At 41.5% G+C, this 26,035-nt stretch overlaps 1 protein-coding gene across 1 annotated transcript; it reads left to right on the forward strand.

Annotated features, from left to right (window-relative positions):
- Positions 1-25,644, forward strand: LOC114683163 (CD209 antigen-like protein C). The gene is made up of 8 exons (XM_028857342.2): positions 1-65; positions 16,848-17,036; positions 17,649-17,722; positions 18,090-18,179; positions 20,974-21,063; positions 22,667-22,818; positions 23,677-23,786; positions 25,170-25,644. Exons 1-8 carry the CDS (start codon positions 1-3, stop codon positions 25,309-25,311), a joined length of 912 nt encoding a protein of 303 aa, XP_028713175.1. The 3' UTR covers positions 25,312-25,644.
- Positions 25,645-26,035: the final 391 nt, after the last annotated feature.

A 26,035-nucleotide genomic window follows, 5' to 3' on the forward strand; every position in this document is an offset into this window, starting at 1 on the left:
ATGGCTGCAGGTGGCAGCACAGGCCACCCCAATCTGTATGGCCCTGGTGACAGCATGGCCATCAGGTATCAACATTGCCTCAGGTATTGGCCCACATCCTGGGCATCTGCACTGCCTTAGGTGGTAACTAGGGCCACAGATATTGATGGAGACACTGGCCGTGGTAGGGCCACAGACACAGACATGGCCCACACAGACATGGCCCTTCGCAACAGCCCGGGACCAGATGCCACCATGGCCCTGAGTGGCAAGCAGACCTGCACATCAGCCCATTCTTCACCGCTTCACCTCTTCAGATCTGCCTCTCTCCACAGGACATGAACATTCTGTCTCTCTCTCTGTCTCTGTCTCTCTCTCTTTCTCACCCTATCATATATTTGCTCACCATAATGACATTTAACCACCTGGCCCCTCAAGGCACCAGGCAGGACCGTGTTTTCTTCTCCCAGCCTAGGGCAAATGGTCTTGGGAGAGCGTGTCTGTCTCCACTTCTTTCTGCCTAGTCCTCACGACACTGAGGAGCTCGTGGATTCTTCTCCTCTCCTAGGGCAAACTTTCATTATTATTATTATTATTTTTATTTTATTCTGGGTTGCAGTTTCTCCCCTGCCTCCCAGATCTACTCCTCCTCTGTTTACCTTAAGAAAAGAGCAGACCTCCCAGGAATATCTACCCAATACAAGATACAGTAAGACTTGGTACAAACCCTCATATCAAGGCTGGGAGAGGAAAAAGGTCCCAAGAGCAGATGAAAGAGTCAGTGACATCCCCACTGTCATTGTGAGGAGTCCAACAAAAACACAAAGCCAACAACCCTAACATGCAGAGAACCAAGCTCAAACCCATGTAGGCTCCATGATTGCCTCTTCAGTCCCCATGAGCCCTGCTTAATTGAATCTGTGGGGCCATGTTTTCCTGGCATCGTTGACTCCTCTGACTTCTACATTTCTTCCCCACTCTCTTCCATGGGGTTCCCTGAGCTCCAAGGTGAGAGACCTGATGGAGATCTTCAATTTGACTCTCTGCCTAATTTTTGGCTGTGGGGCTCAATATCTGCTCTATCTGCAGATGCCTCTCTAATGATAATTGAGTTAGGCACAAATCTATGAATATATAAGGATACCATCAGTTATCATGTTATTTTTTCTATCCTAGGTCTCCGCACTATCCAGCTTCCTGTTCCTGGTCATCCACACAGTGTTGGACATGGGCTCCCTCTTATGGCACAGGCCTCTAATTAGACCAGTCATTGCTTGGCCACTCCAACAAGTTCTGTGCCTCCATTGCCTCAGCACATTTTTCAGGCAGGACAGATTGTAGGCCAAAGGCTTTGTGGCTGGATTTGTGTCCCAGTCTCATCTCTGGAAGCCTTGTCTAGTTACAGAGGATAGCCAGTCAAGGCTCTGTATCCTCATTACTAGGAGTCCTCACTAGGGTCACTCTCACAGAATCATGAAATTTTCTACTGGACTAGGTTTCCATATCACCCTCCTCCAAAATGTTCTCTAATTACTGTCATCTCTCCCAGTACTCTGTCTCTCCACCCCCTACTTGATCCCTTTTGTCCCCATCCCCACCTGCCTCAGTCAACCCACAAAATCTATTCTATTTCTCATTTGCAGGGAGATCCATGTGCCTCCCTTAGAACCCCACTTGTTACTTACCATATCTGTGTCTATGGATTGTATCATGCATATCATTGACTTAATAGCTAATATCCACTTATAAATAAATACATATCATGTTGGTTTTTCTGAGTCTAAGTTACCTCACTCAGGGTGACTTTTTTCTAGTTCAACCTTTTGCCTGAGAATTTCATGATGTCATTTTTTTAAACAGCTGAGTAATACCCCATTGTGTAAATGTACCAGGTCTTCTTTGTCCATTCTTTATTTGAAGGACATCTAGGTTGTTTCCAGTTTCTATTATGAATAAAGCTGCTACAAACATAGTTGAGCATGTGTCTTTGTAGTAGGATGGAGCGCCCATTTGGGTATACACCCAAGATTGGTATGGCTTGGTGTTGCTGGAGGGCTTCTCTCCAGGTTCCCCAAGCCCCGCAGTCCCACAATCCACGTATAAAATAATTACTCAGATGCTTATAATACTTATAAACTATATGGCCGTGGCAGGCTTCTTGCTAACTGTTCTTATATCTTAAATTAACCCCATTTTTATAGATCTATACCTTGCCACGTGGCTGGTGGCTTACCGGCGTCTTTACATGCTGCTTGTCCTGGCCATGGCTGCAGTGTCTCTCCCACTTCTTCCTGTTTCCCCAATTCTCCTCTCTCCTTGTCCCACCTATACTTCCTGACTGCTCACTGGCCATCAGTGTTTTATTTATATAGAATGATATCCACAGCAGCTGGGTCTTGAGATAGATTGATTTCAAACTATCGGAGGAACTGCCATATCAATTTCCATAGTGACTGTACAAGTCTGCACTCCCATCAGCAATGGAGGGGTGTTTCCCTTGCCCCACATTTTCACCAGCATGAACTACCACTTGTGTTATTGATCTTAGACATTCTGACAGGTGTCAGATGGAATCTCAGAGTCATTTTGATTTGTATTTCTCTGATTACTAAGGATGTTGAACATTTCTTTAAGTATTTCTCAGCCATTTGAGATTCATCTGTTGAGAATTCTCTGTTTAGATCTGTACCCCCATTTTTTAATTGGATTATTTGGGTTTTTAATGTCTAGTTTCTTCAGTTCTTTATATATTTTAGAAATCAGCCCTCTTTCAGATGTGGGGTTGGTAAAGATCTTTTCCATTCTTTAGGATGCCATTTTGTCCTATTGATGGTGTCCTTTGTCTTACAGAAGCTTTTCAGTTTCATGAGGTTCCATTTATTAATTGTCAATGTTAACATCTATGCTATTGGTGTTCTGTTCGAGAAGCTGTTTTCTGTGCCAATGTATTCAAGGTATTCCCCACTTTCTCTTCTCTCAGGTTCAGTGTATCCAGTTTTATGTTGAGGTCTTTGATCCACTGAGGCTTGAGTTTTGTGCAGGGTGATCAACATGGATCTGTTTGCATTCTCCTACATGCAGACATCCAGTTCAATCAGCACCATTTGGTGATGCCTTTTTCCCCAGTGTATATGTCTGGCTTCTTTATCAAAAATCAGGTGTACATAGGTGTATGGATATATGTCTAAGTCTTGATTCAATTCCTTTGATTAATATGTCTGTTTTATGCCAATATCATGTGGTGTTTATTACTAGAGCTCTGTAGTACAGCTTGAGATAGGGATGCCGATGCCTCCAGGAGTTATTTCATTGCTCAGGATTGTTTTAGTCATCCTGGGTTTTTTGTTGTTGTTTTTCCTTATGAAACTGAGTGTTGTCCTTTCAAGGTCTATAAAGAATTCTGTTGACATTTTGATGGGCATTGCATTGAATCTGTAGATTGGTTTAGGTAGGCTGACCATTTTTACTATGTTGATCCTTCTGACCATGGGATATCTTTCCATCTGCTGACATATTTTTCAATTTCATTCTTTAAAGACTTGAAACTTTTGTCATACAGGACTTTCACTAGCTTGGTTAGAGTTACCCCAAGATATTTTATATTATTTGTGGCTACTATGAAGGGTGTTTTCCCCCTAGTTTCTTTGTTAGTCCATTTGTCATTTGCACGTAGGAGGGCTACTGGTTTTTGTGAGCTGCTCTTTTATCCAACCACATAGCTGAAGGTGTTTATCACTGTAGGACTTCCCTGGTAGAATTCTTGGGTTGTTTATGTATACTATCATATTATCTGTAAATAATGATACTTTGATTTCTTCCTTTCAAATTTGTATTCTCTTGATCTCCTTTAGTTGTCTTATTGCTCTAAGACTTCAAGTACTATATTGAGTAGATATAGGAAGAGTAGACAGCCTTGTCTTGTTCCCTATTTTGTGGAATTGCTTTCAGTTTCTCCCCATTTAATTTGATGTTAGCTATAGGTTTGCTTAAATCACCTTTATTATCTATAGGTATGTCCCTTGTATCTCCAATCTCTCCAATACTTTTATTATAAAGGGGTGTTAGCATTTTATCGAAGGCCTTTTCAACATCTAATGAGATGATCATGTGGGTTTTTTTCTTTCATATTGTTTATATGGTGGATTACATAGATTGATTTTTTTTGTATGTTGAACCATCTCTGCACCTCTAAGATGAAGCCTACTTGGTCATGGTTGTAGCAGGAATTTTAAAAGTACTTATTAATAAAATCAAACCTGAGGCCAGTTATTGGGGTGAATACTGGAAGGTCAGAGAGACAGAACAAGCCACAGCTATCTCACCTCGCCGGATCCTCAGCTGGTCTTGTCTCCTCAGACTGGAGGCCTCTGAGTCCTCATCCGGAATGGGTCTCAGCTGAACTGCTGCTCGAATGCCTGAATGCTTAACCAGCCAAAATACTCTAGTTTCTGGCCCTCACGCCTTATATATCTTTCTGCTTTCTACCACCATCCTGGATTAAGGCTGGCTTTTGGGATTAAAGGTGTGTGTCACCATGCTTGGCTATTTCCATGTGCTTGAACTCACAGAGATCCAGAGGGATTTCTATCTCTGGAATGCTAGGATTAAAGGTGTGAGTGCCACCATTTCTAGCCTTTGTATTTAGTGGCTTTCTGTTCTCTGACCCCAGATAAATTTATTAGAGTACACAATATTTTGGGGAACACAATACCACCACACATGGTAGATATTTTTGATGTGTTCTTGGATTCAGTTTGCAAGTATTTTTACATCTGTGTTCATAAGAGAAATTGGTCTGTAACTATCTTATTTTTTCATTGTTGTGTGGTTTGTGTACCAAGGTGACTGTGGCATTGTAAAATGAATGTAGCAATGTTTATTTCTATTTCTATTTTGTGGAATAATTTGAGGAATATTTGTGTTAACTCTTCCTTAAAAGTCTTGTAGAATTCTTCCTTAAAACTGTCTGGTCCTAGGCTTTTTTTTTTTTTTTGGTTGGGATTCTTTTAATGACTTCTATTTACTTAGGGGTTACAGTACTTGAAGTCTTTACCAATTAAGTTCTTACTTTTTATCTCTGGATTAGTGTATTTCTCAACTCTTATCAGAGAAGCTTATTTCAGCAACAGATAATATTAATATAGAGACACACAGCAGATATATGCTCAGAGAACAAGAGTCTGATGTTCTCAGACCCAAATGGAACATATGAATCACACACTCATCCAAAGCCCAGGGATCAACAAAACATCATCTGCAGAACATGAGAAAAAGGCTGCACTCATGAACTCAAGCAACTGTGACTGCATCCACAAGATCAAGTCAGACAAAATCCCGTCTTGGACTCAGGAGGGAATCATGAAGCCCCTATACTAGCTGAGAATGTATGTGAAGTTGATGGCCACTGGCGGAGGGAGCGTCTGTTTTCTTCAGGGTTGTGGTCCCTGAGAAGCTATCCATGCACTAGTTGATGGTCCTAAAGTCATGCACATATAGCCAAGCATTAAATGGTGTCAGTTTGTTTTTAAAAAAACAGAAGAAAGCACATGAAGCTGGGAGGGAAAGTGGTGGGAGGGATAAAGGGTATTGAAAGGGAAGGAACAGGTGGAGTTGATCAAAAGAGAGTGTATGCATGTGCGAAATCATCAAATAATTAAACATTTAATTAATAGATGAAAAGAGGATGATAAAGAGTGGGAACAGAGAAGATTAAAAGAAGAAAAAAGGAAGACACAAACTAAGGGGAAAGAGAATTAAAAGATATACCATCTATGCATGTCCCCAGTGACCTACTTCCTCCGACTAGGTCCCATCTCATAACAGCTCAGTCAGCAAAAAATTAATCAATGCACTAATATATTTAACAAATTAAGTCCCTATTATTTAATCACCTCTTAAAGAAACAACTCTGATCACTGCTGCTGCATTGAGTACCAGCCTACAATATAGGCTTCTTTGAGGGAAGTTTTATATCTGAAAAATAAATCTGCAAACAAGGGCTTTCTGAGGGAACTAAGGTGGACAGATTAGCCTTATAGGAAGGAATGGAGCTTCAGGGGACAGAGGGTAGGATGGTCATGTGCTATTCAATATCTTTATCATCATTTTCTTATATTAGTTTTTGCTTCTTCTTTAATATTCTTGTGACAACTTATGATAGTTTGGCTTACTGTTGCTTTAAAAAATATCCTCCAAAAGCAACTTCCTGGGGAAAAGGGATCTTTTTGGGTCACATTTCTATGTTACAATCCAAAAGATCAGGGAAGTTACAGGAGCATGAGCTTACATTGATCACATCACATCTGTGCCATAATCAGGAACAGAACAGGAAACACATGGATAGCAGTAGTTAGATTATTTTTCTACTCTTTCACAGTTCAGGATCCTCTGCTTAGGGAATGGTGTCACTCACAGTGGATGGGTCTTCCCACATCAATTAAGGCAATCAAAACAATCCCTGACGTAGACACAGGCCAACCTGATCTAAACACTGCCTCATTGAGACTATTCCCTGGTGACTCTAGATTGTGTCAAGCTGACAATTTAATCATCACACAATTGAACTTCATCTTCTAGGTTGGTGTCTACAATTCTGCAGACACATTTTTTATATCTCTGTAAGTAATGTAAACATTATTCTCCTGTCTGTGTGCAGTGCAGCATATGCACATATGCACCAGTGCAGCTCAGGTGACAAAGGAGGATGTCAGGTATCCTGTGCTTTCACATTCCACCTCATTCCCTTGAGACTGGCTCTCTAACTGAACTTAAAGCTGGACTGGCAGGCAAAAAGCCCCAGTCACCCTCCTGTACACACACACACACACACACACACACACACACACACACACACACACACTGTGCCTGGATTACAAATGTGGCCCCACCCTTCCTTCTTCATGGAAACTCGGGTCCAATATTATCTCTTGAGGCAACCCCAACCCCTGTTACAGGACTTTCAAAAGATCAAGATTAGCAGGTCCCTGGCCTGTTCTCTGATGTGATCTGTAGATCGTTACAGGTTCGAGATCTGAAGATCTAAAGAACTATGACCAACTAAGCAATCATGTGACCAGGGCTTATCTATTTCCTTTTCCTGTAATACTCCACACCAGCAGTTAGAATGTCTGTCACTCACAGGCAATTTTCTTTAGAATTTATAATCTTGGTGAAAGGGAGAGAAAAGGGATTATTTAAAAAGGTCAATATGCAAAGTATAAAGGAACTAAAGTAGGGTTGTGTATACATGGTTGCATTGCTGTTATGCAAGTTATACAGGTGATAGACACAAGTTAGTTAGTCAACTCTGGTGTGTTAGTTTTTAGGTTTTAATTTGTCTTATATTTAGTCTTATATATATTAATATATATATATATATATATTAATATAGTCACGCCAGATCTTTAGACATCCTTTCTTATATCTTTGCTTAGTTGGTAAATTTCTGAGAGACTGTGAAATGGCTACTTTTAATTGTCAACTTGACATAATCTAGAAATACCTGAGATGAGAGTCTTAAGGACGTCTTGATCAGGTTTACCTGTAGGTGTATCTATGGGGATTGTCCTGATTACAAGCATTAATCAATGAGGGAAGATCCAGTCCACTGTGAGTGGCACCATTCTCTACATGTTGAGTAACAATGCATATGTTCATTCTCTTTCTGATCTTGACTGTGGATGTGACTAGCTACTTCAATTTCCCATTTCTTTATCTTCCCTACAACGATGGACTGCAACCAGGAACTGTAAGCTGAATAACCCTTCCTTTCCATAAACATCCTTTTCTTGGGGTATTTTGTCACAGCAACAGAAATAAAGGCTTGTGCCTTGTGTTATTATATATGGTTTTGTCCTGTTTGGTTGTATTCTCTTGGAGGCCTGCTCTTTTTTGAAGATGAAACTTAAGAGGAGTTGATTGGTGGAGAGGAGATGTGGCAGAGCTGGGAGGAATGAAGGGAAGGTAAACTGTGGTCAGGAAGTATTGCATGATAGAAATATCTATTTTTGCCGGGTGGTCGTGGCACATGCCTTTAATCCCAGCACTTGGGAGGCAGAGGCAGGCCGATCTTTGTGAGTTTGAGGCCAGCTGGGTCTACAGAGCAAGATCTAGGAAAGGCACAAAGCTACACAGAGAAACCCTGTCTCGACAAACCAAAAAAAAAATCTATTTAATGTTTTTTCTTCTTCTATTATTATTAAGAAATTTTCTATTCATTTTACATACCAACAACAAATTCCCCTTTGCTGCCTTCACCCACCCCCAGGTTTCTTCCCCAACACACCTCACAATCCCACATTCTTCAAGGCAAAGTCTCTCATGAGGAGTCAGCAGAGCCTGGTACATTCAGCTGAGGCAGGTCCAAGCCGATCCCTCTGAACCAAGACTGTATAATGTGTCCCACCAGGTACTGGGCTCCAAAAACCACTAATGAAGCAGGGATGGATCCTGATCCCATTGCCAGGGGCCCCCTAAACAGTTCAAGCTAAACAACGGTCTCACCTATGCATAAGGCCTAGTCTAGTCCACTAGTTTGGCTGGTCATCTCTGTACATTTTCCTATCATGATCTTGATGTCCCTTGCTCATAGAATCCCTCCTCTCTCTCATTGATTGGACTCCTGGATCTCGGCTTGATGCCTGGCTGTGGATTTCTGCATCTTCTTCCATCAGTCACTGGATAAGGGCTCTATGATGACAGGTAGGGTACTCAGCCATCTGATCACCAGAGTAGGCCAGTTCAGGCACCTTCTCAACTATTGCCAGTAGTCTAAGGTGGGGTCATCCTTGTGGATTCCTGGGAACTTCCCTAGCACTCTGTTTCTCCCTATTCCCATGATGTCTGCATTTATCATGATATCTCTTTCTGTGCTCTCCCACTCTGTCCCTGTTCCAGCTTGAACCTCCTGTTTCCCTATGTTCTCACCCCCCATCTCTTGCCCTCCATTACCCCCCTCACTCCCAGTTTGCTCATGTAGATCTCATCTATTTCTCCTTCACTGGGCAGTTTATGTGTACCTCCTATAGTCCTCCATGCTAGCTAGCGTTCCTGGAGCTATGAGTTGCAGTCTGGTTATGCTTTGTTTTACATCAAGTATCCACTTATGAGTGAGTACATACCATGTTTGTCCTTCCGAGTCTGGATTACCTCACTCAGGATGATATTTTCTAGTTCCATCCATTTGCCTGCAAATTTCAAGATGTCATTGTTTTTCTCTGCTGAGTAGTACTCCTCTGTGTATATGTGTCACATTTTCTTAATCTATTCTTCAGTTGAGGAGCATCTAGGTTGTTTTCAGGTTCTGGCTATTATGAATAATGCTGCTATGAACATAGTTGAGCATGTGCCCTTGTGGTATGCTTGAGCATTCCTTGGGTATATGCCCACAGAGTGGTATAGCTGGGTCTTGAGGAAGATTGATTGCCAATTTTCTGAGAAACACCATACTGATTTCCAAAGTGGCTGTATATGTTTGCATTCCCACCAATAGTGGAGGAGTGTACTCCTTGCTCCACATTCTCTCCAACATAAGCTGTCTTCTTCAGTATTTTTGATCTTAGCCATTCTGACAGGTATAAGATGGTATCTCAGAGTTATTTTGATTTGCATTTCCCTGATGACTAAGGATTTTGAGCAATTCCTTAAATGGCTTTCAGCCATTTGGGATTCTTCCATTGAGAATACTCTGTCTAGCTCTGTAGCCCATTTTCTAATTGAATTATCAGGTATTTTGATGTCTAGTTTCTTGAGTTCTTTATATATTTTGGAGATCAGCCCGCTGTCAGATGTGGGGTTGGTGAAGATCTTTTCCCATTCTGTAGGCTGTCATTTTGTCTTATTGACCATGTCCTTTGCCCTACAAAAGCTCAGTTTCAAGAGGTCTCATTTATTAATTGTTGCTCTCAGTGTCTGTGCTACTGGTGTTATATTTAGGAAGTGGTCTCCTGTGCCAATGCATTCAAGGCTACTTCCTACTTTCTCTTCTATCAAGTTCAGTGTAACTGGATTTATATTGAGGTCTTTGATCCACCTAGACTTAAGTTTTGTGCATGGTAATAGATATGGATCTATTTGCAATCTTGATATGTTGATATCCAGTTATGCCAGCACCATTTGTTGAAGATACTTTCTTTTTTCCATTGTATAGTTTTGGCTTCTTTGTTAAAAATCAGGTGTTCAAATGAGTGTGAATTAATGTCAGAGTCTTCCACTCAATTCCATTGGTCTACATGATAGTTTTTATGCCAGTACCAAGCTGTTTTTATTACTACATGTGTAGAATAGAGCTTGAAGTCAGGGAACATCATGCCTCCAGAAGTTGCTTTATTATTCAGGATTCTTTTAGCTATCTTGGGTCTTTTGTTTTTTCATATGAAGTTGAGTATTACTCTTTCCCAGTCTGTGAAGAATTATGTTGGGATTTTGATGAGGATTGCATTAAATATGTAGATTGCTTTTGATAAGATGGCCATTTTTACTATGTTAATCCTATCTATCCATGAGTGTGGGAGATCATTCCATTTTCTGATATATTTTATTTCTTTTTTAGAGACTTAAAGTTCTTATTATACAGGTTCTTCACTTGCTCAGTTATAGTTATCCCAAGGTATTTTATATTATTTGTGGCTATTGTAAAGGATGATGTATCTCTGATTTCTTTCTCAGTCAATTTGTCATTTGTATATAGGAGGGCTACTGATACTTTTGAGTTAATCTTGTATTCTGCCATATTACTGAAGGAGTTTATCAGCTGTAGGAGTTCCCTGGTAGAATTTTTGGGGAATTGTGTATACTATCATATTGTCTGCAAATAGTGAAAATTTGACTTCTTCCTTTCCAATTTTGATCTATTGAATCTCCTTTTGTTGCCTTATTGCTCTAGCTAGAACTTGAAGTACTATATTGAATAAATATGTGGAGAGTGGACAGCCTTGTCTTGTTCCTGATTTTAGTGGAATTGATTTGAGTTTCTCTCCATTTATTTTGATGGTGGTTGTCAGCTTGCTGTAAATTGCCTTTATTATGTTTAGGTATGTTCCTTATATTCTTTATCTCTCCAAGACCTTTATCATGAAGGGGTGTTAGGATCTTTTCAAAGGCTTTTCAGCATCTAATGAGATGATCATGTGGTTTTTTTCTTTCAGTTTCTTTATATGGTGTATTACATTGACAGATTTTTGTATGTTGAACCATCCTTACATTGCTGGGATGAAGCTTACTTGGTCATGGTGGATAATTTTTTAATGTGTTTTGGATTCAGTTTGCTAATATTTTATGGAGTATTTTTGCATCAATGTTCATGAGGGGGACTGGTCTGTAATTCTCCTTCTTTGTTGCATCTTTGTGTGGTTTGGGTATCAGGGTAACTGTAGCCTCATAAGAAGAGTTTGGTAAGGTTTCTTCTGTTGATATTGTGTGGAACAAATTTGAAGAGTATTGGAATTAGCTCTTCTTTGAAAATCTGGTAGAATTCTGCACTGAAACTATCTGGTTCTGGGCTCTTTTTGGTTGTGAGACTTTTAATGACTGTTTCTATTTCCTTAGTGGTTATCGGTCTATTTAAATAGTTTATTTGTTCTTGATTTAACTTTAGCATGTAGTACCTATCCAGAAAACTGTCCATTTATTTCAGATTTTCCAATTTTGTGGAGTACAGGTTTTTGAAGTATGACCTGATGATTCTCTGGATTTCCTCATTGTCTGTTGTTATGTCTCCCTTTTCATTTCTGATTTTGTTAATTTGGATGCTGTCTCTCTGCCTTTTGGATAAGGACTTGTCTATCTTGTTGATTTTTTTCAAAGAACCAACTCTTTGTTTCATTGATTCTTTGTATTGTTCTCTTTGTTTCTATTTCAATGATTTCAGCCCTCAATTTGATTATTTTCTGGTGTTGATTCCTCCTGGGTGAGTTTGCTACTTTTTGTTCTAGAGCTTTCAGGTGTGGTATTAAGTCGCTAGTGTGATATTTTTCCATATTCTTTATATGGGCATTTAGTGCTATGAATATTTCTCTTAGCACTGCTTTCATAGTGTCCCATAAGTTTGGGTATATTGTACTTTCATTTTCATTGAATTCTAGGAAATCTTTAATTTCTTTCTTTATTTCTTCCTTGACGCCTTGGTGATTCATTTGGGCATTATTCAGTTTCTATGAGATGGTAGGCTGTCTGTAATTTTTGTTGTTGAAATCTGACTTTAAGCCATGGTGGTCCAATAAAATACAGGAGGTTATGCCAATTTTTTTTTATCTGTTGAGATTTGCTTTGGGAATGAGTATGTGGTTGATTTTAGAAAAGGTTCCATGGCAAGCTGAGAAGAAGGTATATTCTTTTGTGTTAGGGTGGAATGTTCTGTAGATATCTATTAAGTCCATTTGAGTCATAATATCTGTTAGTTCTCTTATTTCTCTGTTAAATTTCTGTCTGGCAGACCTGTCCAGTGGGGAGTGTGGGGTGTTGAATTCCCCCACTACTAGTGTGTGAGGTTTGATGTGTGATTTAAGCTTTAGTAATGTTTTTTTACAAGTGTGGGTGCCCTTGTATTTGAGGCATAAATGTTCAGAATTGAGACTTCATCTTTGTGGATTTTTCCTGTGATAAATATGTAATGTCCTTCCCAATCTGTTTTGATTGATTTTAGTTTGAAGTCTATCTTGTTAGATATTAGGATAGCTACAACAGCTTGCTTCTTAAGTTCATTTGATTGAAAGTCTTTTCCCAGCCTTTTGCTCTGAGGCAGTGTCTGCCTTTGAAGTTGAGGTGTGTTTCTTGTATGCAGCAGAAGGATGGATCCTGTTTTCATATATATTTTTGTTAGCCTGTGTCTTTTTATAGGTGAATTTAGTCCTTTGATATTCAGGGATATTAATGACCAATGATTTTAATTCCTGTTATTTTTTGGTGGTAGTATTGTGTGTTTTCCTTCGTTGGTATTTCTTGGTGTGGGATTATCTATTGCCTGTGTTTTCATGGGTGTATCTAACTTCCTTAGGTTGGAATTTTCCTTCTAGTGCTGGATTTATGGATAGGTATTTTTCAAATCTGGTTTTATCATGGAATATTTTGTTTACTCTGTCTATGGCAATTGAGAGTTTTGCTGGGTATAATAGTCTGGTTTGGAATCCATGTTCTCTTAATGTCTACATAATATCTGTCCAGGACCTTCTGGCTTTCTGAATCTCCATTGAGAAGTCAGGTGTTATTCTGATGGGTCTGTCTTTATATGTTGTTTGTCCTTTTCCTTTGCAGCTCTTAATATTTATTCTTTATTCTGTATGTTTAGTGGTTTGATTATTACGTGGAGAGGGGACTTTTTTTTTGGAACCAGTCTATTTGGTGTTCTGTAAGCTTCTTGTATCTTCATAGGCATTTCCTTCTTTAGATTGGGAAAGTTTTCTTCTATGATTTTGTTGAAATCAAAATTTATTTTCTGTGCCTTTGAGTTGGTATTCTTCTCCTTCTTCTATCCTTATTATTCTTAGTTTTGGTCTTCTCATGGTGTCCAAGATTTTCTGGATGTTTTATGTTATGACTTTTTTGACTTTAGTGTTTTCTTTGACTAATGAATCTGTTTCCTCTATTGTATCTTCGATGCCAGAGATTCTCTCTTCCATCTCTTGTATTCTGTTGGTTATGCTTGCATCTATAGTTCCTGTTCAGATTTTCCACTTCCAATATTCCCTCAGTTTGAGTCTTCTTTATTGCCTCTATTTCCATTTTCAAATCTTGGCCTGTTTCCTTCAAGTGTCTAATAGCTTTTTCTTGGTTTTCTTTAAGGGATTTATTGATTTCTTCCAACTTTTGTTTGTTTTTTCTTCAATTTCTTTAAGGAATTTTTTCATTTCCTCTTTAAAGGCCTCTATCATCATCTTAGGGTAATTTTTAAGGTCTATTTCTTGTGTTTCTTCTGCATTGGGATATTCAGGTCTTACTGATGTAGAACCACTAGGTTTTGATGGTGCCATATTGGTCTTTATGTTGTTGACTGTATTTTTGCACTGGTATCTATCCATCTCTTCCTCTACTCTGTGCAAGTGTTGTCTGTGTCTGAGGGAGTCTCTCTTGGTCCGATTGATACTGTTGGTCGTAATAGGAAGTCTTGGTCAAATCTGGGCTCTTGGTCCAATCAGTGCTGATGGATTCTGTGTCTCAGATGGCAGCTATTCCCAATTGGTACAGGGTGGGCTTATGAGTCTGGTAGTCTCTGGTGTCTGAGGGGTTTGTTTTCTTGGTGAGGGGGTGGGAGAAGAGGCAGCTGCATGGTCCCTGGGTCTTCAATGGCTGGGGAGAGGGTCACAGAATGTCAAAGAATCTATTTTCAATAAAAAAATGTTTAAAAATATAGCATTTGCCTATGAACCACAACAATGAACAACATGGCATGATAACACTAAAGAGAGCAGTAGTGGCATTAATTCCTTGGCAACAACCAACAGCTCTCTGATTGGACTTGAGAGCCCTCCAAAAGAGAGAAACCATGCCTGGTATTGGAAACTTATCCAACTACCCATGGCTAGAGATGTCCTATATCTTGGAGGAAAAACCACAACCAAAACTCAACTAAATCATCATAATCCCTAACTACACTCTCATCATCTGTTCTTATATCCACATGTACATAGAGTTCTCACCCCTTGTCAAGGAATGTTCTCAATGAAATAGACATTGACCATGAAAGAAGCCACACCAATTAAAAAGCATAGTTATGGAGAACAGTTCCAATGGATACATCAACAGCATAAAACTTAGACCTAGAGCTTAGGGAACATTGTGGAAGAAGGCCATAAATATTGTATGAGACAGAAGGAGAGGGAGTTTGCTGTGAGGTTATGTCTCCTAGTGATGTCAGAAGTTATACCTTAAAGTCTCAACAACATGACCACCTAAACATGAGCTCAACAGGTACAAAACAAGAGACATGCCAAAGTGCATCAGGGAAAGATCATGAGATCTTAACCCTGAACGAAGTACTACAGGCAACTAATGAATACTGAGAGCAGAAATGTCTTCTCCAGTGAAGAGTTCACCAATTGGTTATCCAAGATGAAATTGTCAGCCATGAAACTATACACACAAGAAACATCATACAGACTGGGCAGGTTATATTCATGTATTTAGGTGAATCTGAAATGATCAAGGGGAATATATGGTAGGGTTTAGAGGGAAACAGGAAAGGGAAAAATGATGGAACTATATTATAATCTCAATTTTAAAATTACTTTAAAGGTATGTGTTTGAAGGATGGAGATCTAAAGGAATCATTTCCAGTCCTGACTCTGAAGGGGATGCCCGTCCAGAAGTAGCAGAGGCAGCAGAAAAAGCAGAGGCAGCAGCAGGCAGCTCATCCCCAGTGTCTGGTCACCACCTCTGCCTCACTGTGGACAATCTAGGCAGGAGTTAGCTTACAGTCAACAGAGTTCAAAGTCACTAACGGAAAGGAAACAAGAATCATAAAAGGCAAATTCACAAGTTAGCAGACAAGAAAGTTTTTGAAAGAAACTCAAGAATCCTGAAAAGGAATGAAATTCAAAAAGTTTCAAAATGCTACAGTGCCTGTTAAAATACTTAGATAAGAATATTCAAGAAGCTCTGGGGTGTGACTTTTTATTCCTTGGGCACATTTCTACTTTCTATCATTGTTACATTCATTCATCCACTCACTCACTTATTTCTTGTGTGTGTGCCTGCTTGTGTGTGAATGTGCACATGTCATGGGGAGTGTGTGAAGGTCAGGAGAGAACTTGTGGGAGATCCTTCCCTCCTTTCACCATGTGAGACCCAGGATCAATCCACGGTCAGGCTTTACAGCAAGACTCTACCCTCTGAGCCATCTCTTCCAACCACCATTCATTTTTAAGAAACTCCAACTCAGCTTGATACAGTCTCATTCTTTATCCTTTATCCCTCAAAACCATGGACCTAGTTTCACATTAGTTGAACCCCTAAAAGATGAAGAGAACTCTTCTGCCTGGTGTGGGGACAACATGAAGCTGTATCAGTTTCTATATTCTAGGTTATTCTCATTGCAATGAATAAACAGATGTAAATGGACATGATTTAGTGCCAGTGTCAATTACTAGAAACTGCCATGAATGAGGACATTGGCAAAAAAGGCAACAAACTCTGGGGACAGTTAAGATTAGGTTTCAGGGAGAGTGAGGAAAGTCCTTCCTGATCTTCACTATAGGTTCAGGATATGTAACTAATCAGGCTTATTTTGTAAGTTTAAAATTTTTCATTTTAATACATTGGCAGGGAGGGTGTGCATATATGTGTATGACATTTGCATTTTGCATGTGTCTGGCAGTGGTATTTGGAGTGCCAGGTGCATGTGGAGGCCTGAGGTTGATATTGGGAATCATCTTTGACTGTTCTTGTACTTTATTCCCCAAGGCATGGTCTGTCAATCAGACCCAGAACTCACCCAGATGGCCAGTCTTTCTAGGAAGCATGCTGTAGGAATATACTGTCTCTATTTCCCAAGGCTGCATTTATACACAGTCATCTGCACTCACAAAAGACATTAAAATAAACATGAAAGTCAATAGGAATAATTATATGTATAGGGATGTGTAAAACCATTACCATTACCCAGTTATTAGTCGATAGGCATCTTGGTTGCTTTCGTTTCCTGGCTATTGTGAGTCCAGAAGCAATGAACATGGATGGTTAGGTACCTCTGTAGTAGGATACAGAGACCTTTGTGTAGATCCCAGGAGTACTATACCTGAATGGGATATTTTTGTTAAAGGCATCAAGAGATTGGTCCTGCTAAGAATGGACCAATGCTTTTGACTCTGGGCTTCTAAACATCGTCATCTCCCTGAAATCCCCGGAGCTTGTCCATTTCATCCTCTGTTGATCCTCAGCCTCCTTCCTGTAGCTCATCTGCTGACCGTCACCACTTCTCCTTTTCTCTTCCTGGTTGAGAATAGGTTAGAGGAGTGTGGAAAGAGAGTGGCAAAGGCAAACCGGGCTCCAGATTTCTGCACACTGTTGGACGGCAAGGACCATGGGCGACTCCAAGGAAGAGAGGGAGAAACATCTGTGCTCCCCGGGTGAGGCTGAGCTAGGACGCAGGTTGCTCAGGGAAGAGTCAGGAGGGGCAGCTCAGGTCTCAGCCTGTTCAAGCTCTGACAGATGATACAACTGTTCAGTGACGGAGCTTGTGATCAGGAGCACCAGCTATTTCTAAGAAGCATTGGACTAGACCCTGTTCATGGCTTCAAGAGTTTCTGAAGCAGACAAGGGTTTGCAAGGTACTGAGGATAGGACAGAGCGGGGAGTCTTCAGTACTGGGGGCAGGGAGACTGGGTTGTGGATCCCTGGGTCCTGGGATGGTTGGGACTGCAGGTCTATATCCTTTTGTCTGGGGAATTGAGGATGTGAAGTTGGAAAGCTGGGTCTTGAGGAGATGAACACTTGAGGACTTGATTCCTGGACACTGGAGAAGAGGAGGCTGGGCTCTAGCGTCCTGAGTTCTAAGAACATTGATTCTGAAAACCTGGAATCCTGAGGCCTGTCAAGGCAGAGCTGATGGTCTAGACTCTGCTGTCCTGAAGAAGTGAGGGCTGGAGGCTGTATTCCTGGCTCCTACAGGGAGGAGGTTGAGTATTTCATTCCTGGTCTTAGAGAGGTGAAGGGTGATTCTGACCTCCTGTGTCCTGAAGGAGTGGTGTCTACAAAGAGGAGCCCTGTTTAGGAGAGGTGCATACTGGGAAACAGGAATCCTCAATCCTGTGGGGTAAAGGAGGATGCTGAATTCCCTATCATAAGAAGTAGAGCTGGGTCTGAAGTTCTGCTTCTGTGCAAGTGGCATCTGGAAACTGATCTCCTGGTTCATGGAGTGGTGGGCCTGAGGATCATTGTTATTGTTGCCAGTAAGTTTGGAATGGGATGATTGAAATGCAAGGTCCTGGGATAGCTGAGGCTGGAATCAGACTTCTGATGCTCATGTGGCAGATGATGGACAGGAAAACCCAGGCAGTGGGAAATGGTGACTGAGTGTCTACAATCCTGTGTTCAGGAAGCAGAAGAGGGTCTAGGCTCTCCCTGGTTCAGCGTGTGGCAGGGACAAGGGCCTGCAGGACCACTCGACTTTCTTTCCTCAGAGCGTCAGGACTGCCATTGGTCCGCTACCATACTGCAGCTCATCTCCCTGGTGCTCTTGGCCGCTCTCCTCGTGGCTGTCCTTGTCAAAGGTCAGGAAACTTCCAGATTGGGGCTTTCTGATCTAACCTTTAAGCTTGGGGTGCAGGGGACACAGGATCTGTGACTGTGGTCTTACATGCCTCCTAGGAACGAGTCATGGGTCATCTCAAGACTCCTGTGCAGCAGGAAGGAAGTAGTCTCAGGAGGGCGATGTGACTCCATTTGTCCTGTGGTTCATGCTTCCCTGGGCACCATGATTCCTCATCGTCAATGAGACAGATTCAAATAAGATGATGGGACTTGAGCATGATGTTCCTGTGGACCCAATACATGTTAGTTAGATCATGGTCTGGCTGGCCTTTAAATATTATTATTTGCAAATTTCATACATGAATATAATGTTTTGATCAAGTCCACTACGTCCTCCCTGCCCTCCAATTCCTCCCCTGTGCTCCAGCACTTTTTCCTCCCAACTCCATGTGCTCCTTCATTTTTATAGTCCACCAAATCCAGTTACTGCTCTACAGAGACACGGGTGTAAGACCAGCTTCTGGAGTATGGGTAGCCTCTAGGGGCAGATGGTAAGAGACCCTCCCACAGCAGCCATCAGTTGCTAACAGTTCCTCACCTAGGGTTGGGGATTCATGGGTCCCTTCTCCATCTGTTTTGGATGTTTTCTGGCTTAGCTGAGCAGGTTTGAACTGCAGTCACAGCACTGTGAGTCCACATGAGCATCAGGCCTGTGGGGTCCAGGAGACAGTTCTACAGCCAGCCTCCACTGCCTCTGGCTGCCACAGTCTCTCTGACCCCTTCATGATGATCCCTGAGCTCCTGGGGCAGGGTTCGTGTTAGAGAATCCCACCTGTGATCCCATCTCCAGAGGATCTTATCCTTTGCACATTGAGACAACGTGAGTCTCTATGTCAATCACAACTTACTGCAAGAAGGGACTTCCCTGGTTAGTACTGAGAGCTTCTGGTCACTTTAAAGTCTGGATCCCACAGCCTGACGCAATCAGACCTAACTCCTAGCAGCCCTCCTTTTCTGGGTCAGAGAGTTAAAAAGCTTCTGTGTGACTTGACAGCCTCCAGTGCATGTACCCGGCCCCTCTGTGCTCTTTGTCACCTATGCTATGCTGAACGAATCATGTGGGGTGAAAGGTGAAACTCCTGCGACTCCCTGGAAGTGTAAAAGTCAGATCTTTCCCTTGTTTGGGGAACTTCTCTGAAGGCTGCTCTGGTCCTGTCCCGTCATCTGTCATCCTGTGGAGAAAGCTATTCTCTTACTCTTACTAGAAACTCTTCCCGGTGTTAAGGGGAAGCCTCTCTCTTGTTTTAGGGACCTGTTACATTGTTTTCATATAGTAATGTTTTCTTTCCAAAACAGAGGCTGGGGCATAGTCTTGAAGCCCTTCTAACAGAGCTAACTCCTGAAGGGGGAGTTGGGGTCAGCTCCTTTCCTTAAGCAGTGGCTTCCTCTCTCTCTCTCTCTCTTTTTTTTTTTCACTTATAAACTGTATGGCCATGGCAGGCTTCTTGCTAACTGTTCTTTTATCTTCAATTAACCCATTTTTATAAATCTATACCTTGCCACGTGGCTGGTGGCTTACTGGCATCTTTACATGCTGCTTATCCTGGCGGTGGCTGCAGTGTCTCACCACTCAGCCTTCCGCTTCCCAGAATTCTCCTCTCTCCTTGTCCCACCTACTTCCTGCCTGGCAACCTACTTCCTGCCTGGTCACTGGCCATCAGTGTTTTATTTATATATAACAATATCCACAGCACTTCCCTTTTTTTTCTTTTTTTAAAAAGGAAGGTTTTAACTTTAACATGGTAAAATTACATATAACAAAACAATTACCGAGCAAGAATTATAGTTACAATATTAAAGAAGATGTCCTATCTATCTTATATTTATGAGTTTAAGGTTTTATATCTAACTTATCTTTTATCATAACTGAGGAAATTACAACTATCTAGTTTTCAATCACATTAAAGATCTGAGAAGGAACATAATGGTACCTGAGAAATGGTAGATGGATGCAAGCAACTTTCGGGAATCTTGCAAAAGTAGACCAAGACAGCTGGCAGTCTGGACAGTCACCTAATGTTTCTCAGCATTGTTGGTTCATTTAAATTGGCTACAGGCCTAGAGTATCTGACAGACAATTTTAGAAGCAGGAATTCTGAGAGACCATCTTACCCTGTCTTGGCAGAGTACAGTGGTCACTTTCCTTGTGTCCCACTTGTCCAGAAAGGACAGCATTATATTTGTACTGTCAGACATCAAGGCAAGGGCAGTTCTTTGCCCAGTAGGCCATTTTGTGCCAAAAAGACAAACTTCCAAATGGAAATGTCTTAGAAGCCCAACATTCTCTCGGGATCAATTGGTGCAGCCAGGAGCAATTGTGTCTCACGTCAACAGAATTTTAACTTATTTAAATGCCATATTCTCTAGGTCTATGAAGTGTTTGAAGATTACCTATCTATCTGAAATATATCTATGTATACCTAGAAGACTTAACTAACATGGCTACAGATATGATTATCATAGATGACTAATTATTAATGTATTTTTAATTATCCATTACAATTTTAAATGAGTTACATAAACATAATACCTCAAACAAGAGTAGAAATATATATATATATATATACAGTATAACAAAATTAACTTCAAGTTTGTATCAATAAACTAAAATTTATACTTCAAGTTTGTATCAATAAACTAAAATCTATACCAATGTAAAATATTTTAAACAAGTTGTTCTTTAAAAGTAGGAAGTGGCTTCCTCTCTTACATCTATCAGCATTTAATGTTTTCATCTTCACTCTCTTGGCATAGGCTCTGACGTTTCTAGCTCCCAGGAGCATGAGCAGCAGCAGGTAAAGCAAGACATCCACCAGGAACTGGACCAACTGAAGGCTGGACTAGGTGTGTGACCAGAAAATGGATTTCCAAGAGTATGAAAAGGTTTCCATGTGGTATGAAGTGACTTCAGAGACTGAGCCTCCAGTCCCTCAGTTTCTCTATCCATTGAATGGGAACACAGAGTAACATTAAGGATGGCAGTCACTAGACATAAGGGCCATGCACACAGAACATCTTCAATTAAACCAGAGTCCTGACTGTTCTGATATTTAATGTCCCTGCTATTCTCTGTGCTTATGTGAGGTGGCCATGGCTCCTGGGTTACCCTGGAGGGGACAGACCCAGGAATTTAAGAGGGAAATGACTGTGCCTGGGGATATAGCTCAGCAAATAAAGTGCTTTCTTGACAATCATGAGTACCTGGGTTTGGATTGCTCACACCCACACAGAAGCTGAGCATAGTCACACATGCCTGCTATTCAGGGGTGTTGGGGAGACAGGCAGATTCCAGAACTCACCTGATAGTCTGGCTAAAACAGGGAGCTCTAGGTTCAGTGAGAGAACCAGTCTCAAACATAAGACAGGAAGGAAAGAGAGAGATACAGAATAAGTAAACACATAAATAGAAGGAAGGAAGGAAGGAAGGAAGGAAGGAAGGAGGAGGGAGGAAGGAAGGGAAGGAAGGAAGGAAGGAAGGAAGGACAGACACACTGGCTGGCAGTACTAGTTTGACTCAGGCTAAAGCAACAATTCATGAAGTCGGCAAGGTCAAGTGGTTGGGTGCTTCTGAAGGGAGGGCAGGGGGGCGGGGATTTGATCAAAAGATATTGACTGCATACAGATGTGCATGACTGCATACAGATGTGCATGACTGCATACAGATGTGCATGACTGCATACAGATGTGCATGACTGCATACAGATGTGCATGACTGCATACAGATGTGCATGCAATAATAGTCAGGTTACAAAGGTCATGAACTCCAAGAGGAGTGGAGAGGGATACATCAGAGGGTTTTGAAGGATGAAGGGAAGGGAGAAATGTTCTAATTAAATAATATTCTTAAAAGCATGACAAAAAGATCTTGTCTGTGTGTGTCAAATGTTCAAAAATAAATAAATAATAGATATTTTAATTTAAATTTCTTGCTAAGGTACAATTACATAATTTCTTTCCATTGTTTATAAGTCCTCACATGCTTTTCCCTGAAATTGAAGGTCTTTTTCTTTTATTTTTGCTGTTTCATATATATAAGAATTAAAAAATACAGGGCAGGACTGGGTGGTGGTGGCACATGCCTGTAATCCCAGCACTTGGGAGGCAGAGGCATGTGGATTCTGTGAGTTCAAGGCCAGCCTGGTCTACAGAGCTAGTCCAGGACAGGCTCCAAAGCTACAGAGAAACCCTGTCTCAAAAAACCAAAATATATAAATGGCAATGGAGGAAGACTTCCAACATTCAATCTGGCCTCCACTAGCACACACAGAACAGTGCACATACACACATGCGTACACACAAGAATACCACACACACTACAAAACATAGAGGAACATGGTTCCCCATGTGCAGTTTCCAGAGAGGGTGACAACTCTTGAATACCTAAAGGCTGGACTGATCCACGTACATGGAGACCACTGTGTGTTTAACCTGACTCACCTCCCCACAGACCGCCTGTGCCGCCCCTGCCCCTGGGACTGGACTCTCTTCCAAGGAAACTGTTACTTCTTCTCCACATTCCAACAGAACTGGAAGGACTCTATGTTCGCCTGTGAGGAAGTGGGAGCCCAACTTGTTGTCATCAAGAGTCATGAGGAGCAGGTGTGTTGAGCTGGGGCTTTGCACAGGTGTGGGCATGGCTCGAGCTAGGTAGAATTTTTCAGAGAAGTCTTCATCACTACACATGAACAGGGGAGATATCAGGACTGTGGACAGAGAAGGGCTGGTCCAAGAATGTGCATGTGTGTCAACACAAGTGGTAACATGGATGCTTGCTCTAGGGAACACTTAACATGAAGGGGACACTTCTGGAGTGCTGGCCAGTGTAACAAGACTTCCACTGCTGTTCAAATCTTGACCTGGAGCCTGGAAGGTGGATCAGTGGGTAACAGTGCTTGTTACTGCAGGGTAGGAAGAGAACCAATGCCTACAAGTTATCCACTAACCTACACACACACACACACACACACACACACACACACACACACACACACACAAACCTTCATATGCACACACACACACAGAGAGACACACATGCATGCACGCATGCACGCACACAGAGTTTATTATTCTGAAGAGATAATCCCTAGAGATGTCCAGAACCTAGGAAACACCAGACTTCTATAAGTTTGGGAAGCTGAGAGCAAGTTTCATGTCACATTGTTTTAGTTCAACAAAGGATATGCGACGAAGGAGAGCCAGATGCCAAACATTAGGATCTGTCAAGTCACAGCACACACTGCTTCTTAACCCTCTGTCCCAGAGAGAGCCTGTGTGAGGTCTGGCCTGATCGTCATATCTGTGCTGTGGATGTGTGCGTGTAAAGCGTGTGAGGGATATCTAAACATACGTGTGTGTTTGTTGCTGCACTAGAAAGCTGAGGGTCAGACTGTAAGCAGAACTATGGACCAAGGTAGGAAATGATGGCAGAGCCCATCATGGCTTCCCCTTCCTCTCCAGAGCTTCCTGCAGCGGACCTCTAAGAAGATAGGCTATGTCTGGATGGGGCTGTCGGACATAAAACAGGAAGGCAAATGGGTGTGGTTGGATAATTCACCGCTGAAATGGAGGTAATACAGTGTGTCGGGGGTGAAACTATGCTCCAAGAAATAGTTATGGTTTCTATGTGTTCCTCAGATTCCTAACATGACATCAGATTATTGGGATGGATAAATGGATATGATTTTTCAGTTCCAGCACCTGTTCTGTGGTAGATATTGCAGAAATTCTTCCCTAGGGATGTGTGAATAGTTCTTAATCACAGGGGAGTGGAAACTCAGGGGAAGATCCAATGACACTCCCCAACTTCTCCTAAAAGGAAATGTGAACTGTCCACCAAGACCAATTGAGATGGATTTTGCAAGCAGAAACACCTGAAACAATGAAAATGGAGATTTTTTGTGCTCAAAAGGTTTAGTTCTGAGGCAATGAATGATCCAGTTCAGGGTACTAAGAGAATCTAAATACAGGAGTATGGTTGCCTTAAAAATACAGCTTGTCACAGGGTAGTGGTGGCACATGTCCTTAGTCCCAGCACTCAGGAGGCAAAGGCAAGCAGATCTCTGTGAGTTCAAGGCCAGCCTGGTGGTATGCAGAGCAAGATCCAGGACAGGCTACAAAGCAACACAGAGAAACCCTGTCTCAAAACAGACAAACAAACAAACAAACAAACATACAGCTTGTCATACTTAAAGATCCATGATGTCATGTGAGCTACGAAGGAACTGCCACATACCATGAGAACATGAAAAGAAACAGGTGGAAGGAAGGAGGCCAAGGCCGTTCTCTTGTCCATGGAAAGAAACATGGGAGATTATAAACCAGGCTGGTTTGGGATGTCAGTGGGCTCTGAGATGTCATAATGTTCCATTTTCAGTATGAGGCATGATAGAGATCATCAAAGAATCACAGACAAGCAGGAAACACTGGGCCCCAGATTCCCCAGCTGGCACTTGCTTGTCAGGAGTCTAAGTTTAGATTAGGGTTAGAGAGTGACAGGAAGCTGCTATGTGACTGAGTCCATGTGACAGGGAGGGTGGGGAGGGAATCTCAGGTCCTAGTGTTTTTGTTAGACAAGGTGTGTGTCCTGACTCAATAGAATGGGGAATTTGAGAAGGAAGCTATTCTAGATGCTGGGAAGATTGTTCCCTGCTGAAGAACTTAGCCATTGAGGAATAAAGGGGGACAAAAAATATAGTAAGGAATATAAAAACCACTGCTTTGCATCAAGTTGCATGGGAGCCATTTTTTTTGCCTTTGGTCCAGCTGACACATGATTCTGCAAAACCAAAGATAAAACTGCATCGGTTCCATAATTTGAAGTCTCTTGATTCTGTTTTGTAGAATGAGGGTTTCTCGCACCAATACTTTAGCACTTCGGTGTCGGAAGTTAGATACAGTGACAGTAGAGGCTGGGACAGAGACTCATGATGTTTGGGGATTTTCAATTTCAGCCAATATTGGGCTCGAGGGGAGCCCAACAACGTTTACGATGAAGACTGTGCAGAGTTTTCAGATAATGGATGGAATGATAACATTTGTTCCTTGGAGAAATTCTGGATCTGCAAGAAGCCTGCATCTCCCTGCTCTAGGTGAAATCTGCCCACCACATGACCATTGTTTGTCCAACCTATTTATCACTTAGTCAAACTTGAAGTACATTCATTTCAGTTCCTTCTGCCTTTCTGTGGATATTGGGCTCTTAACAATAGATCTGGACTCTACTTTTCTACCTTGTCCCCTGTGCCTACAGTTTCTTTGGTTGAGATTATGGTTCTGACCCGTATTTTCAGCTTTCTTCCTGAATAAAATTCTGGGTTGATCACCATTGTGTTGGTTTACCTTTCCCTGCCTGTTGCTGTGTCTCTACAACCATGATGAACTCTATCCCTTTGGAACAATAAGCCAAAATAAACCATTCTATCCCTACATTGCTTTCTGTCTGGGAATTTTTTTATCATGGCAACAGAAAAGTATGTCAGTCAGATCCAACGCTTAAGAGATGAGAGTCAGCACAAAGGAATCATGTGTATTGAGCATCTGGCTTCCTGGAACAGGCAGGGCTATCACCATCTAAGGTTCATCTTGGGAACCCCAAGTATGCTAATGTCTTTATTAGGAGAAAGAGACAAGAATAAGTCATATCTCCTGAGAGAACCATTCTTATCTACAGCATATGTCTCCTTTATCCTCCCTACACAAAGTGTTGAAGTTTATCCTGACCTATGACCCAGTTTAGTTTTGTTTAAACAGATATGTTACTTTTCAGAAAGTTAAACTCGGCAGCCACTTACAAGCTTCTCATAGGCGATATCTAGGA

The sequence above is a fragment of the Peromyscus leucopus genome, chromosome 23, assembly GCF_004664715.2.
Source record: "Peromyscus leucopus breed LL Stock chromosome 23, UCI_PerLeu_2.1, whole genome shotgun sequence".
NCBI classification, from domain to species: Eukaryota; Metazoa; Chordata; class Mammalia; order Rodentia; family Cricetidae; genus Peromyscus; species Peromyscus leucopus.

Excerpts from the sequence above, each read along its gene's own strand:
- LOC114683163 (XM_028857342.2), top strand. The coding sequence starts at position 1 with ATGGCTGCAGGTGGCAGCACAGGCCACCCCAATCTGTATGGCCCTGGT. Across the intron at positions 17,037-17,648 it reads GAAACATCTGTGCTCCCCGG|GAGTGGTGTCTACAAAGAGG; the intron begins GTGAGGCTGAGC and ends TGTGTCCTGAAG. Across the intron at positions 22,819-23,676 it reads TCAAGAGTCATGAGGAGCAG|AGCTTCCTGCAGCGGACCTC; the intron begins GTGTGTTGAGCT and ends CTTCCTCTCCAG.